The sequence below is a fragment of the Scyliorhinus canicula genome, chromosome 5 (genome assembly GCF_902713615.1).
Source record: "Scyliorhinus canicula chromosome 5, sScyCan1.1, whole genome shotgun sequence".
In the NCBI taxonomy this organism is placed as follows: domain Eukaryota; kingdom Metazoa; phylum Chordata; class Chondrichthyes; order Carcharhiniformes; family Scyliorhinidae; genus Scyliorhinus; species Scyliorhinus canicula.
Window position 1 is genome coordinate 31,356,717 of NC_052150.1, and position 17,790 is coordinate 31,374,506.

Consider the following 17,790-nt stretch of genomic DNA (forward strand, 5'->3'; position numbering starts at 1 on the left):
CATACATTCCCAGTCTCTTCTCAGTTTTCTTCGATGCTCCCATATCCTCACTGACCCGATGATGAGCTGGTTCCTGATCTGGACCTGCCTTGTCACTGCACACATCCATCTCAACATCCCCATCTTATCAGCATCCAGTTACTGTTCCTCTTTTTCTTGCTATTGTACCATATGACAAGGCCAGTCTCACAACTTGTCTTGTTGGTCCCCCCTTTCATTTTCCAATACTTTTCTATCCATAACACTCATTTCTTCCACATTACTCCATCTACAGCTAAGCCGTTACTTAATTTTCCATTTCCATACTTCCATGTCTCTCACTAACCACAGGTACTTCAAACTAGTCACTTTCTCCAAGTCTTCACCTATAATCTTTACACCCTCATTCGGATGCTTTTTCCTGGGCTCAAACTGACAGTTAATCTGTTAGATCTTTGGGTATACTGGCCTTCATATTGCTGTCCTCAATTCTCTAGATACTCAGTCATGCTCTCCTTATCACCATGATATAGCTCAGTGCCATTTGTGAACATCATTGACTATTGAACTTCCTGTCACACTTGCTCAGATAAGCAGGAAATCCACAGATTCTATGCCGATCCTTGGTATAATCCATCTCTGGCTTTGAAGCTCTTACTCTCTTCCACTCTTGACTGGCACACCTTGTATATGTCTTGGCAATAGTATAATCATACGTTGTTTTAAGGAAATTCACAAATTCTAGTAAATCTCTAGGCTTTCACCTTGGGCATCCCATTCTAGATCTTTTTTAGATTGATGAATGAATCTTCATGTTGCATCAGGCAACTAATATTTCTCCTTCTCTCGTCTCAAAACAAAAATGGCATTGGTGGTGCTTCTTCTGGATATAGATCTTAATGGATTTCCATAACTTTTCTCATTCACATTCCTTGTTTTTAAGCTTTTGATGTAAAACAAAAGCAATTAGAGATTTGCAATCATACCTTGTAGTGGTAGTCTTTCCCTCCATCTTCTGACTATCCCAAATCTTCACAGTTCCATCATTTGAGCAGGTAGCAAAAATTGAATGTTCATCAGAGACACGAATCCGGTTCACTGCTGACTTATGTTCATGAAGATGTGCAACTAGAAGCCCTTTGGGATGCCAGCCTAAATAAACAGTGAATCTCAGTATCATAGTGAAACGCAGTATTGCAGTGTAGAATTAAAATAAATCACAATCCTCAGAAACTGTTCATCTCTCCTCAGCAGATAGGGGCTGTTTAGCTCACAGGGCTAATCGCTGGCTTTGAAAGCAGACCAAGGCAAGCCAGCAGCACAGTTCGATTCCCGTAACAGCCTCCCCGAACAGGCGCTGGAATGTGGCGACTAGGGGCTTTTCACAGTAACTTCATTTGAAGCCTACTCGTGACAATAAGCGATTTTCATTTTCATTTCATGTACTGATTATACATGTATCTTATACCTGTATCAATGTGAATGTAGAATACAAAATATTAATAATTTAACCAGCTAAAGTGTGACCCTTTATCGTTGAAATCTGCCAAAACAAAAGGGGGGAGGACTCAACGGACCCAATAATCAAAACAATCAGGCTCTCAAGATATATGTGCATGGATCCTTTACGATGGAGAATGGGAACAGGAAAACAGGATGCGGCTTTTATGTAGAAGACCAGGAAGGTAGGCCCCCGAGGGAATCAGCCTTAAAACTTCCCACTTATACGAGTGCCCAGACTGCAGATGTAGGGCTGGTTTAGCTCACAAGGCTAAATCACTGGCTTTTAAAGCAGACCAAAGCAGGCCAGCAGCACGGTTCGATTCCCGTACCAGCCTCCCCGGACAGGCGCCGGAATGTGGCGACTAGGGACCTTTCACAGTAACTTCATTGAAGCCTACTCGTGACAATAAGCGATTTTCATTTTCATTAGTAGCCGTAGTCTACTGTATTGTATATACTGACATATAGTATGTATGTACATACAATACAAAGCAGTATGTAGGTCTGCAATAGTTTAATGGGTTTCCTACCATTGTGGGAATCGAGAGGATTTGTCTCGGCAGACGAGAACCTTTAAAATTTACTTTTCAATCTGTCCGAGACCATGATTACAGCATCATCAAACTTAAGGCCCACTACCGGACCTCCCCAATTGGGAGCACAAGGGCAGACAAATTGGCCAAGCAGGGCGCCCAGGAGGGAGAACCGTGGCAACTCCCCGTTAGTGTACCAATTGATGCCGTTACAATCAGACAGACCAAGGTTGAAGACCATAAACAGGCCCAAAGCAGTGACCAGGGCCTGAAACAAATTCACAAAGAGACATACCCCGCCTCCTTTGACAAATGGCAGGCCTTAATCACTGTGCAGGACGGGCTCATCCTTAAAGACGACCTGTATGTAGTCCTGACCGGGAACCAAAACCGAATTAAATATCAGAGCCATGATGCCCAGGGTCACCAAGGGGCAGGAACCACAAGTGATTGCATAGTGCCTGGGCATAGGCCAGGATGTATGACAGTATGTCGGTAATTGTATACCCTGTGAATAAAACAATCCCGACAAATATGCTCACAAGGGAGAATGAGACACACTCGCCCTACCGTAGAAGGCCCCTGGAATAATTTACAAATCGCTTAGTAGAGTTGACCAGAGAGAACCTGTGGATGTGGTTTCTTTAGAGTTTTGACAAGGTCTTACATAACAGATTACGATGTAAAATTAAAGCGCATGGGATTGTGGGTAGTGCCTGGAGTTAGAGAGAAAGCTGGTTAGCAGACAGGAAGCAAAAAGTTGAATAAATAGGTCTTTTTCCGATTGGCATGCAATGACTAGTGGGGTACTGCAGGGATCTGTGCTTGGACCCCACATGTGCACATTATATATTAACGACTTGGACAAGGGATCTAAATGCAGCATCTCCATATTTGCAGGTGGTACAAAGTTGGGTGGGAGGGTTAACTGTGAGGAAGATGCAGCGATGGCTAAGCAGGATTTGGAGCGGCTGAGTGAGTGGGCACATGCATGGCAGATGCAGTATAATGTGGATAAATGTATGGTTATTCACTTCAGTAGCAAAAATAGGAAGGCAAAATATCTGAATGGATATAAATTGAGAGAGATGGATACTCAGCGAGAGCTTGGCGTTCTCTTGCATCAGTCACTGTGTGTGTGTACAGCAGGTACAGCAGGCAGTAAAGAAGGCAAATGGTATGCTGGCCTTCATAGCAAGAGGATTTGAGTTTTGGATTAGGGATGTTTTACTGCAGTTGTATAGGGCATTGGTGAGGCAAAGCTGGAGTATTGTGTGCAGTTTTTAGGTCCTTATCTGAGGAAAGATTGCTATGGAGGGAGTGCAGCGAGGGTTTCCCAGGCTGATTCCTGGGATGGCCGGACTATCATATGAGGGAGGAGTTGGCCAGAGTGATTGGAAGGGAAACCTAGAAGGGAAGACTGTGGAACAGCAATTACAGGAGCTTTTGGGAGTTATTCAGAAGGCACAACAGAAATTCATCCCAAGGAGGATGAAACATGCTAAAGGAAACACAAGGCAACCATGGCTGATAAGGGTATCAGGAACAGCATAAAAGAAAAAGAAAAAGCATACAATGTGGCAAGGATTAGTGGGAAGCCACAGAATTGGGAAGCCTTTAAAAGCAAGTAGAGGTCAACTAATAAAGCAATTAGGGGGGAGAAGGTGAAATAGGAGTGCAAGCTAGCTAGCAATATAAAAGAAGATTGCAAGAGTTTTTTGTGATACATAAAAGGCAAGAGAGAATTGGATCACTGAAAAAGTGAGACTGGAGAAAAAGTAATGGGGAACAAAGAAATGGCAGAGGAATGGAATAGGCACTTTGCATTAGACTTCACGGTGGAAGACATCAGTAGCATACCAGGACTTCAAGAGAGTCATGGGGCAGAGGTGAATGTAGTAGCCATCACAAAGTAAAAGGTGCTGGGGAAGCGGAAAGGTCAGAAGGTGAATAAATCATCCGGACTGGACAGACTTCACCCCAGAGTTCTGAAAGATATAGCGAGACCCACCTTCACAGTGACGACCCTGAGGAACGAGGGACTCAGAATCGGACCCACGGCTCGACTGAATTCATTGGCACTGGTAGGAGGCATTTGTGGAGATCTTTCAGGAATCACTGGAGTAAGGAAGGGTCCCAGAGGACTGTAAAATGGCTAATGTAACACTCCTGTTTAAGAAAGGAGGGAGGCAGAAGACAAGAGATTATAGACCAAATACCCTGACTTCGGCTGTTGGTAAGATTTGAGGGTCCATTATTAAGAATGAGATTGTGGAGGACTTGGAAGTGTATGGTAAAATACAGCTGAGTCAGCGCGGCTTTTTCAAGGGGAGGTCAAGCCTAATAAATCTGTTCAAATTCTTGAGGAAGTTAGACAAAGGAGAGCCAGTGGATATGATCTATTCGGATTTACAGAAGGCCTTTGACAAGGTGCCGTACAAGAAGCAGCTAATATAAGAGTCCATGGTGTTAGGGGCAAGGTAATGACATGGATAGAGGATTGATTGACTGGCACAGGTAGAGACAGAGAGTGGAGATAAAGAAGAATTTTTCAGGACAGCCGGTGACTAGTGGTGTTCCGCAGGGGTCAATGTTGGGACCACAACTATTCGCAACATACATTAACGATCTGGAAGAAACCATTGCTACCTTTGCAGATGATACAAAGATCTGTAGAGGGACAGGTAATGTTGAGGAAGTAGGGAGACTGTAGAAGGACTTGGACAGGCTAGGAGCGCGTGAAATGAAGGGGCAGGTAGAATACAATGTGGAAAAGTGTGAGGTTGTGCACTTTAGTAGGAACGATAGAGGCATAGACTATTTTCTAAATGGAGAAAGGCTTTAGAAATCTGAAGCACAAAGGGACGTGGGAGTCCTAGTTTAGGATTCTCTTAAAATTTACATGCACGTTCAGTTGGCAGTTAGGAAGACAAATGCAGTTAGCATTCATTTCGAGGGCTAGAATACAAGAACAGGGATGTCCTGCTGAGGCTGCACAAGGCTCTGGTCAGACCCTATTTGGAATATTGTGAGCAGTTTTGGTATCTAGTGATGGGTGTGATGACCTTGGAGAGTAGGTCCAGAGGAGGTTCACAAGAATGATACTGGGAATGAAGGGCTTTTCATATGAGGAACGGTTGAAGGCTCTGGGTGTGTACTGGAGTTTAGAAGGATGAGGGGATCTCATTGAAACTTACGGAATACGGAGAGGCCTAGATAGGGTGGACATGGAGATGTTTGCACTAATGGGAGACCAGATCCCGTGAGCACACCCTCAGACTGAAGGGACGTCCCTTTAAAATTGAGATGAGGAAGAATTTCTGCAGCTAGTCAATAAGACCATAAGATATAGGAATAGAATTAGGCCATTCGAGTCTGCTCTGCCATTTGATGATGGCTCATATATTCCTAATCCCCATTCTCCTGCCTTCTTCCCATAACCACTGATCCCCTTATTAATCAAGAAATCTGCTTAATAATCAAGAACACCAGATTTTTGCTCGAGGTGCTGATACCTACAGACGAAGAGCTGAAATTAGACAGAATAGTTATTTCTTAGAACATAATGACAAGGAGCAGGAGTAGGCAATTTAGCCTTTTGAGCCTGCTCCACCATTCAATACGATCATGGCTGATTTCATCATGGCCTCAACGCCAATCCTGTCAATTCTCTGTAACCGTTCAACCTATCACTAATTTAAAATGTCTAACCCCTCATTAAATTTACTAACTGTCCCAGCATCCACCGCACTCTGGGTTAGCGAATTACAGATTCATGACCCTTTGGAAGAATTAGTTTCTCCTCATCGGTTTTAAATTTGTTACCACTTATCATGAGATTATGGCTTCTCACTCTAGAATGCTCAGCAAGTGGAAGTATATAGATCATAGGAGGCCATTCGGCCCATCGAGTATGCACCGGCTCTTGGAAAGAGCACCCCACCCAAGGTCAACACCTCCCACCATCCCAATAACCCAGTAATCCCACCCAACACCAAGGGCAATTTATCATGGCCAATCCACCTAACCTGCACATCTTTGGACTGTGGGAGGAAACCAGAGCACCCGGAGGAAACCCACGCACTCACGGGGAGGATGTGCAGACTCCACACAGTGACCCAAGCCGGAATCGAACCTGGGACCCTGGAGCTGTGAAGCAATTGTGCTATCCACAATGCTACCGTGCTGCCCTAAATTTAAATTTTTACTATTTGCTGGGGCCAGATTCGAACCCAAGTCTCCAGATCTTGCCCTGGATTACTAGTCCAGAGACGTTACCACTGCACCACTGCCTCCTTTTGCTAAGCTCCATGTCTACTTTATTCATACCTGTTATCATTTAATTTACACCTCAATTTGATCTCCCCTCATTCTTCTAAACTGTAGAGACCTAAATTGCTCAATCTCTCCTCATAAAACAAACCTCTCATCTCTGGAATCAATCTAATGGACCTCCTCTGAACTGCCGCCAATGCCACTACATCCTTCCTCAAAGGGACCAAAATTGCACACAATACTCAAGGTGCAGCCTTGTATAGTTGCAACAACATTTCATTACCTTTTATTCGATTTCTTTAGCGATACAGTTCATTAAGTTTATACTCGCAGCATAGTAATTAGCACTGTTGCTTCACAGCACCAGGGTCCCAGGTTCGATTTCTGTTTGTGTGGAGTCTGTAAGGTATCCCCGTGTCTGCGTGGTCCGAGAATTCTGAATTCTCCCTTAGTATCAGCCTTCCCGTATCAGCCTCCCCGAACAGGCACCGGAATGTGGCGACTAGGGGCTTTTCGCAGTAACTTCATTTGAAGCCTACTTGTGACAATAAGTGATTTTCATTTCATTTCATTTCGTGTACCCAAACAGGCACCGGAGTGTGGCGACTAGAGGATTTTCACAGTAACTTCACTGGAGTGTTAATGTGTAAGCCTACCTTATTTTGACACTCTTATTTCTTTAGCTATAAATGCGAACATTCTATTCTCTTTCTTTATTACCTGCTGTACCTGCATGCTAGATTTCTGTGATTCATGCACGATGACAACCAGATCCCTCTGCACCGGAGCACCCCAAAGTCTCTCCCCATTTAGGTAATAAATTGCCTTTCCATTTTCCTGACCCAAACTGATGGCCTCACACTGAGCAACGTTAAACTCCGCCTGCCACATGTTGGCCCATTCTCCATTTTTTAATTCTTTCATGGGATGTGGGCATCGCAGGCAATGGCCTTGTCAGTCCTCAATTATCCTCAAACTGAGAGGCATTTTAAGATTCAAAACACATCTGGAGTCACATGTTGCCTAGACCAAGTAAGGACTGCAGATTTCCTTCCCTAAAGGACGTCAGTGAACCACCAGATGGGTTTTTACGACAATCAACAATGTTTCATGGTCATCATTAGACTTTTGATTCCAGATTTTTTATTGAAATCAAATTTCACCATCTGCAATGGTGGGATTCGAACCAGTGCTCCCAAATCTCTGGGTTACTAGTCCAGTGATAATACCACTACGCCACCGCCTTCCCTCCTAACCTATCTATATATCCATTTGTACAGTTCTTATTTCCTCATTGCAGCTTACTGTCCCACAGAGCGTCATCTGCAAATTTGGTTATAGAACCTCTGTGCCTGCATCCAAGTAGTTAATGAAGATTGTTAATAGCCAAGGATCGAACCACGTGGCACCCCACTAGTTACATCTTGCCATCCAAAAAAGACCCATTTATCCCGACTGTCTTCTGTCTGTCAGCCAGTATTCTCTTCAAGCTAATACGTAAACCCTAACCACATGTGATCTAATCTTGTATATAAACCTACTGAAAGTCCAGAGATACATCTACAGGATCCCCATCATCCACTTAACTTGTTACATCTTCCAAGAACTCGAGCAAATTCGTCAACCATGATTCACCCTTCATAAAACCATGCCGACTCTGATGGAATGTGTGTTGACTTTCCAAATATCCTAATATTACCTCCTTAATAATGGATTCTAACAATTTCCCAACAATAGATGTTAAACTAACTGGTCTGTAATTCCCCACATTCTGCCTTCCTCCCTTTTTGAATAAAGTGTTACATTAGCATTTTTCCAATCCACTAGAACTTTTCCTGTGTCCAGAGAATTTTGGAATTTAACAACAAATCAATCCACTATCTCTGCTGCCATTTCCTTTAGCACCCTAGGATGTAGGCCATCTGTCCTGGGGAGCTGTCTACCTTCAATCCTAATAGTTTGAGTGCCAATTCCCTATTAATGCCAATCGTCCCAAGTTCCACCCTTTCTATTACCTCTGAATTACCCTTCCTATAAGGGTGGTACTGATGTCCTCCACCATGAAAAATGAATATTGATTTAGCATCTCTGCCAGTTCTATGTTCCCCACTATTAACTCTCTGATTTCATCTTCCGAGGGACCAACATTCGCTTTAGCGACACTCTTTATGTACTTAGCTTTTGTTATCCTTTGATATTTTGCATTACCTTTCTTTTGTACTTTACCTTGGCTCTTTTTATTACTACCCAAGTAACCATTTGTTTTATGTTTGAAAGTTTCCCAATCTCCCAACCTGTTACTGGCCTTTACAACATGGCATACCTTAGCTTTTGTCTTGATATTGTCCTCAGCTATGGATGTTTTCTTTACTCCTCTTATGGTATTTCTTCCTCTCTAGCATATATTTCAGTTATGAGGAATGAGTATCTCCTTAAACAACTGCTGCTGCTCATCAGCTGTCCTACCTTTTAGCCTTCATGCCCACTCTACTAGGGCCAAATTTGTCCTCATGCCTATGTAATTATATTTGTTTAATTCCAGAACACTAGTGTGGGACTCCACTTTCTCGCACCCCAAATGAATTATGAATTCCATCATGCTAAGGTCACTATTCCAGAGAGGATCCTTAACTATGAGGTCATCAATTAATCCCTCCTCATTACACAATACCAAATCCAGAGTAGCCTTCTCCCTGGTTGCTTCCACAACATATTGTTCCAAGAAACAATCTCAAATACATTCAATGAATTCTCCCTCAAGGCTATCCTTGCCATTTGGATTAATCCAGTCTATGTGCATATTAAAATCACACCTAATTATTGCTACACCTTTCTTACAGGCCCCCAGTATTTCCTGGTTTACAAAGAACAAAGAAAAGATGAGCACAAGATAAGGCCCATAGGCCCTCCAAGCCTGCGCTGACCATGCTGCCTGTCTAAACTAAAATCTTCTACACTTTCGGGGCCCGTATCCCTCTATTCCCATCCTATTCATGTATTTGTCAAGATGCCCCATAAACATCACTAGCGTCCCTGCTTCCACCATCTCCTCCGGCAGCGAGTTCCAGGCACCCACTACCCTCTGTGTAAAAAAACTTAACTCGTACATCTCTTCTAAGCCTTGCCCCTCGCACCTTAACCTATGCCCCCTAGCAATTGCCCCCTCTACCCTGGAGAAAAAGTGTCTGACTACCCACTCTGTCTATGCCCCTCATAATTTTGTAGACCTCTATCAGGTCGCCCCTCAACCTCCTTAGTTCCAATGAGAACAAACCAAGTTTATTCAACCTCTCCTTCCTAATGCCCTCCATGCCAGGCAACATCCCAGTAAATCTCTTCTGCACCCTCTCTAAAGCCTCCACATCCTTCTGGTAGTGTGGCGACCAGAATTGAACACTATACTCCCAAGTGTGGCCTAAGGTTCTATACAGCTGCAAAATGACTTGCCAATTTTTATACTCAATGCCCCGGCCAACGAAGGCAAGTATGCCGTATGCCTTCTTGACTACCTTCTCCACCTGTGTTGCCCCTTTCAGTGACCTGTGGACCTGTACACCTAGAACTCTCTGACTATCAATACTCTTGAGGGTTCTACCATTCACTGTATAATCCCTACCTGTATTAGACCTTCCAAAATGCATTATCACATTTGTTCAGATTAAACTCCATCTGCCATCTCACCGCCCAAATCTCCAAACAATCTAAATCCTGCAGTATCCTCTGACAGTCCTCATCGCTATCCGCAATTCCACCAACCTTTGTGTCCTCCGCAAACTTACTAATCAGACCAGTTACATTTTCCTCCAAATCATTTATATATTCTACAAACAGCAACGGTCCCAGCACTGATTCCTGCGGAACACCACTAGTCACAGCCCTTCAATCAGAAAAGCACCCTTCCATTGCTACTCTCTGCCTTCTACGACATAGCCAGTTCTGTATCCATCTTGCCAGCTCACCTCTGATCCCGTGTGACTTCACCTTTTGTACTAGTCTGCCATAAGGGACCTTGTCAAAGGCCTTACTGAAGTCTAGATAGACAACATCCACTGCCCTACCTGCAACAATCATCTTTGTGACCTCCTCGAAAAACTATCAAGTTAGTGACACAACCTCCCCTTCACAAAACTGTGCTGCCTCTCGCTAATATGACCACTTGCTTCCAAATGGGAGTAGATCCTATCTCGAATAATTCTCTCCAGTAATTTCCCTACCACTGACGTAAGGCTCACCGGCCTGTAGCTCCCTGGATTATCCTTGCTACCCTACTTAAACAAACAACATTGGCTATTCTCCAGTCCTCCGGGATATCACCTGAAGACAGTGAGGATCGAAAGATTTCTGTCAAGGCCTCAGCAATTTCCTCTCTTGTCTGCTTCGGTATTCTGGGGTAGATCCCATCAGGCCCTGGGGACTTATCCACCGTAATATTTTTCAAGATGCCCAACACCTCGTCTTTTTGGACCTCAATGTGACCCAGGGTATCTGCACACCCTTCTCCAGGCTCAACATCCATCAATTTCTTCTCTTTGGTGAATACTGATGCAAAGTATTCATTTAGTACCTCGCCCATTTCCTCTGGCTCCACATATAGATTCCCTCCCCTGTCCTTCAGTAGGCCAACCCTTTCCCTGGTTACCCACTTGCTTTTTATGTAGGTGTAAAAAGCCTTGGGATTTTCCTTAACGCTATTTGCCAATTACTTTTCGTGACCCCTTTTAGCCCTCCTGACTCCTTGCTTAAGTTCCTTCCTATTTTCCTTATATTCCACACGGGCTTCGTCTGTTCCCAGCCTTCTAGTCCTGACAAATGCCTTCTTTTTCACAAGGCCTACAACATCTCTCGTTATCCAAGGATCGCGAAATTTGCCATATTTATTCTTCTTCCTCACAGGAATATGCAGGTCCTGAATTCCTTTCAACTGACATTTGAAAGCCTCCAAAATGTCAGATGCTGATTTACCCTCAAACATCCGCCCCCAGTCTATGTTCTTCAGTTACCGCCTAATATATACAGTGGGGCACAGTTTATACTGTGCCCCACTGCAGAACTACTGTTTGGGGACCCATAGATTATTCCATCCAGGGACTTCTTCCCTTTGCTATTTCTTATTTCTACTCAGACTGATTCCACATCTTGGTCTCCAGGTTTAATATCATTTCTGATTACAGCACTGATACCTTCCTTCACCATCAAAGCTGCACCACCTCCTTTTCCTTTCAGTCTATGTTTCCGAGAACCCTTGGATATTCAATTTCTAGACCTGGTTTCCTTGTAACCATATCTCAGTAATCACCACCAAATCCTTTTGTCTCTACTTGCGCCGTTAACTCATCAATTTTGTTCCGAATGCTTTGTGCATTTAGATACAAAGCTTTTAAAATTTGTTCTGCTGTCAAAGTTTCCAACTCTTTTATAATTGTTTGTTGCAAAAAGACATTCACCCGTTCTGTCATTCATCTTTATTTTTGGGTAATCATCTGCCACATTGCAAACCTGTACTTCTACCTCCTCCTTTAATTTTGGTTTTCTAAATTTCCCTGCAACTGAACCCTCCCCCAAACCCCTATTCAGTTTAAAGTTCTATCTACAGCCCTAGATATGCGATTCGCCAGGACTCTGGCCCCAGCATGATTCAAATGAAGACCGTCCCATCGGAACAGGTCCCTCCTTCCACAGTACTTCTGCCAATGTCCAATGAATTCAAACCCATTTCTCCCACGCCAATCTTTATTCCACACATTTTCCTCCCTAATCTTATTGACCCTGTGCAAATAAGATTGTGGTTCGGGTGGTAATCCAGTGATTACAAACTTTTTGGTTCTGTTTTTTAAAATTAGCCCGTAGCTGCGTATATTCCTTTAGCAGAACCTCTGTTCTTGTTCTACCTAAGTCGCTGATACCAATGTGGACCACGACAAGTAGATCTTATACCCTCTCACTCCCAGGTTCCTCTGCAGCCCAGATGAGACATCCCAAACCCTGGCACCAGGTAGGCAATACAACGTTTGGGACTCTCGATCCTGGTGGATCGAGAGGGAATCAATCTGTAGAACTCATTGCCGCAAAAGGCTGTGGAGGCAAAGTTACTAAGTGTCTTTAAGAAAATGATAGGTTTTGATTAATAAGGGGTTCACGGATTACGGGGAAAAGGTAGGAGAATGGGGATCAGAATCATATCAGCCATGATCAAATGGTCGAGCAGACTTGATGGGCCAAATGGCGTAATTCTGCTCCTCATTCTTATGGAAAACTAGAAATATTGAAGCAAATGAAGATAATAGGTTGAAGATTGAGATTAAGTTTGAATTACACTGTAAAGAACCAGCACGGACAGACATTTGTGTTGTAAACTACTAACACTTAACGTATAACAAGCTAATTTTTTTAAAACCATAAGCTGTTTTAGTTTGAGGAAGTGGGGAATTCGCACCTAAATTGGAGGGGATTTAAATTTACTTAATTTGGTTTCCTCCTCACTGGAGTCAGGCACATATTCTGATGAGTATTCAAACAGTGCAGCACATAATATACAACAGAACATGAAAAGTTACACTCCAGTTGTCTTTATTAAACAAACTTTGATTAGTTTGATGAATAATATTTTTGAAGGAGCCTTTTGTATTACAATTCATTGATAGGAATCACATACACAAAATATTGAAGACTTCTGTGACCCTCAAATCACAATCTGGAATTGGGCACGCTGTTATCCGTATTTACTATGTAATCACAGCAGTCGATAGGAAGGACAAGCTTCCAATCTGCCTCAAGGAAAACATAAAATATTGCCTTACCTAAATTTAAATATTTAACATTAAACTGGATAACTAACCTTGATCTAGCCAAGTCATCAAAGTCACTGAAAAGTCAGTGGGCTGGACATTAGTGTGATTAGAGCTGATGGGATTGAATGGGTAATACTGGTTTGAAATAGAGGAAACTGGAACAACAGATTTCCCTTATGCCCTGGAAATTTAGTCTGGAGCAGGGAGAGACAGATCAGAGACCGCAGCCAGACAATATTGGAGGCCACAAAGAAAATCAGAGGGCAAAGGCAAGATCGGAGGCCAGAGCAAGGGATGGGTTAATTATAAGCCTGGAGGGAAAAAATGAGATCAGAGCTGTGTCCAATCACAGAGTGAATGAAACAGGCGTACTGACAAGAAGACTCAGTTGGCCAAGGTTAAATTTAAAGTGCTGGTTATTATAATAACAATAATAATCTTTATTATTGTCACAAGTAGGCTTACATTGACACTGCAGTGAAGTTACTGTGAAAATCCCCTAGTCGCCCACTGTATTGTCATGAAAAAGGTGGGTAAAACATCAAAATCTTTTTGTTCAATACGATCAGCTGCTTGATGCCTGAAGATCACCTCGGTTTAGCGTCAGATTCAAATTGTCATGAAAAGGGTGGATCCAACATCAAAATCTTTGCTGCACGACTGAAAAATCTAGACCAATATTTAAATAACCAACTACCTCCTGTGAGTTGGTTGGTTGCTTGTGCCCAACGCACTTCTGTTAAAACTGAAGTGGGTGGGATGAAGGCAGAATTCAAACTTTGACCCAAACTAGCTCATTGTGGGGGATTAACTCCCCATTGCTGCTTCAATTTTCAAACCATATTTTAAACTTAACCCAGAAATTAAATTTTCCTAATTAACATGATTACAATTACTCTGTAAATCAATGTATTTTAACACAAATCAAAAAAGAAAATTGGTTACTTACTGCCTTTTAAACTTTTTATTGCACAAAGTTTAATAATCATGTGCGTAGGTTGTTTGAATCTAGTTCACCTATTGCTCTAGTGTACCTGGTGGTGGAGGTTTACTTTCCCATTCAGCACTTTCCATCAACTGTTTTGCCATTCGTTCGGCATTGCACTGCTCTCGCTTCTGTTGAATAAGGTGCTGGAGCTCAGTGGCACATGTAGTAATGCGTCTTTGGTATGTAGGCGGTAATAATGGAACATTTCCACTTTGCAGAACTGATAAGGAAGAAGTTGTCTTCTTTGTCAGGACCCCAGACCCTTCAGACACCTTCAATTGAATTAAACAACGAAAGGGAATTGGATTTTACAGCATTTTATCATTTGTCAGCATATACAGGCAGCCACACAGATCAAGAATTGGTGCAAGTAGACAGGAACTTTCAAATGTTGATTGGGGAGTGTGTTGGCAGACAAAAGGACAGCTGGTAAGTGGGAGGCTTTCAAAAGTGTGTTAACCAAGGTTCAGGGTAAGCACATTCCTTTTAGAGTGAAGGGCAAGGCTGGTAGAGTTAGGAAACCCTGGATAACTCGGGATATCGAGGCCCTGGTCAAAAAGGAGGCATCTGACATGCATAGGCAGCTGGGATCAAGTATGTCCCTTGAAGAATATAGAGATTGTCGGAGTAGAGTTAAGAGAGAAATCAGGAGGGCAAAAAGGGGACATGAGATTGCTTTGGCAGATAAGGCAAAGGAGAATCCAAAGAGCTTCTACAAATACCTTAAGGGCAAAAGAGTAACGAGGGAGAGAGTAGGGCCACTTAAGGATCTACAAGGTCATCTACATGCGGATCTACAAGAGATGGGCGAGATCCTAAATGAATATTTCTCATTGGTATTTACTGGTGAGAAAGGCATGAATGTTAGGCAACTTTGGGAAATAAATAGAGATGTCTTGAGGAGTGTGAATATCACAGAGGTGGTGGTGCTGGAAGTCTTAAAACGCATCAAGGTAGATAAATCCCCGGGACCTGATGAAATGTATCCCAGAACATTGTGGGAGGCTAGGGAGGAAATTGCAGGTCCCTAGCAGATATACTTGAATCGTCGAAAACCACAGGTGAGGTCCCTGAAGATTGGAGGGTAGTAAATGTTGTGACTTTGTTTAAGAAGGGTCGCAGGGAAAAGCCTGCGAACTATAGACCGGTGAGCCTAACATCTGTGATGTTAAGTTGTTAGAAGGTATTCTGACAGACAGGATCTACAGGCATTTAGAGGCAAGAACTGATTAGGGACAGTCAGCTTGGCTTTATGAGTGGAAAATCATGTCTCTCGAATTTGATTCGAGTTTTTTGAAGGGGAGCCAAGAAAGTAGATGAGGGCAGTGCAGTCGATGTTGTCTACATGGACTTTAGCAAGGCCTTTGACAAGGTACCTCATGGTAGGTCGTTGCATAAGGTTAAATCTCACAGAATCCAGGGTGAGGTAGCCAATTGGATACAAAAGTGGCCTGCTGACAGAAGACAAAGGGTGGTCGTAGAGGGCTGTTTTCCAAACTGGAGGTCTGCGACTAGCAGTGTGCCTCAGGGATCAATAACAGGGTCCACTGTTATTTGTTATTTATATGAATGATTTGGATGAGAATTTAGGAGGCATGATTAGCAAGTTTGCAGATGACACCAAGATTGGTGGCATAGTGGACAGTGAAGGTTAGCTAGGATTCCAACGGGATCGTGATCAATTGAGCTAGTGGGCCGATGAATGGCAGATGGGAGTTTAATTTAGATAAATGTGAGGTGCTGCATTTTAGTAGGACCTACTCAGTTAATGGTAGGGTGTTGGGGAGAGTTATAGTACAAAAAGAGATCTAGGAGTACAGGTTCATAGCTCCTTGAAAGTAGAGCCATAGGTGGTGAAGAAAGGCTTTTGGCATGCTTGGTTTCATTGGTCAGAACATTGAACATAGGAGTTGTGACATCTTGCTGAAGTTGTAAAAGTTGTACTTGGAATACTGTGTATAGTTTTGGTCACCCTATTATAGAAAATATATTATTAAACCAGAAAGAATGCAGAAAAGATTTACTAGGATGCTACCGGGACTTGATAGTTTGAGTTATAAGAAGAGGCTGGATAGATTGGGACTTTTTTCCCTGGAGCATAGGAGGCTTAGGGATGATCATTTAGAGGTCTATAAAATAATGAGGGCATAGATAAGGAAGCTAGTCAACATAGGTTTAAGGTGAGGGGGGAGAAATACAAAAGGGTCCAGAGGGGCATTTTTAACCCACAGAGGGTGGTGAGTGTCTGAAATGAGCTGCCAGAGGCAATAGTAGAGGTGGGTACAATGTTGTCCTTTAAAAAGCATTTAGACAGTTATATGGGAAAGATGGGTATAGAGGGATATGGGCCAAATTCAGGCAATTGGTAAAAACTAGGCGGCATGGACAAGTTGGGCCGAAGGGCCTGTTTTCATGCTGTAAACCTGATTCCATGACATTAGGCCCATTTAGTTCACCCTTCCATTGAAGCCAACAGCCCAACATCACATAATTGAACTTTCACAAATACTCAAATTTTTGCCTTCACTACCATGCCAGCAAAAACGTTCGTCTTGATAGAAAGGAACATAACATTAGTTCTAAGCTTGCTTTTTAACACATCTGACAGCTTTAAAATCTCCAATACCAATTCATTACTTGAAGGACTAAGGCTTAAAACTTGTCACAGTTAATCTTCAGTGGTACAGAGCTTGATTGACACAGATCACATTTTTTAATAGGGTACCTATGCTTGTAATGGCAATAACTTTCTGTGGTGTGTTTAGTGGAAAATATGACAAACTCCTAAAGAAAAATGGGGACAGTAAGTGCTATCTGCCATTTCTGCAAAGCAAACAATAAAATATCGCAACCCAGATAACGTTTGGATATTCAAATTTAACCCCACATCTCCACCTGAATTCGCTGTACTATTTATTCATCAGTAACTGTGAACACATTTAGCCTTGCGGTTATTTTGAATTCAAGCAAAGTCTAGCCCAATAATTTTTCAATAAAACCTTATTATGGGCAGCACGGTGACACAATGGTTAGCACTTCTGCTTCACAACACCGCGGTCCCAGGTTCAATCCTGGCCCTGGGTCACTGTCCGTGTGGATTTTGCACATTCTCCCTGTGTTTGCATGGGTTTCATAGAACATAGAACAGTACAGGCCCTTCGGCCCTCGATGTTGTGCCGAGCATTTTCGCCCCCACAACCCAAAGATTTGCAGGGTAGGTGGATTGGCTATGCTAAATTGCCCCTTAATTGGAAAAAATGATTTGGGTACTCTAAATGTATTTATTTTTTTAAACCTTTATTATGCTATAAGCAAAAGCAGGTTTGACTGGTCCTCCACAGAAGCTACCAGCATGTTCACCTATTGATACAAGGTTCATCAAGAACTCCAACTATTCCCATCATAATTTGTTAATATGGATTTTCTTCTAATTAATTTGTAGGCATGGCTGGTGCTAAGCTGCCTTCTTAAACCGCTGCGATTCCCGAGGTGCAAGGACACCCTAAGTGCTGTTTGCGGGGGAGGGGAAGAGGAGAAAGAGTTCCAGGACTTTGGCCCAGCGACAGTGAAGGGACGCCGATATATTTCCAAGTCATGATGGTGAGTGACTTGGCAGGAGCCTCTAGGTGGTAATGTTCCCAAGGTATCTATTGCCCTTGTCCTTCTAGGTGGCCACAATTGTGGGTTTGGAAGCTGATGCCCAACGAGCCCTGATGAGTTCCTG

At 42.9% G+C, this 17,790-nt stretch overlaps 1 protein-coding gene across 1 annotated transcript in view; it reads right to left on the reverse strand.

The window, feature by feature from the left end:
• Positions 1-17,790, reverse strand: part of pik3r4 (phosphoinositide-3-kinase, regulatory subunit 4) — a 104,535-nt gene that overhangs the window by 36,082 nt on the left and 50,663 nt on the right. Inside the window, exons 11-12 of the mRNA XM_038796378.1 lie at positions 14,113-14,338; positions 966-1,131 (exon numbers count right to left, since the gene is read on the reverse strand). Coding sequence (XP_038652306.1) covers positions 966-1,131; positions 14,113-14,338 — 392 coding nt within the window. The remainder of the gene's footprint in view (positions 1-965; positions 1,132-14,112; positions 14,339-17,790) is intronic.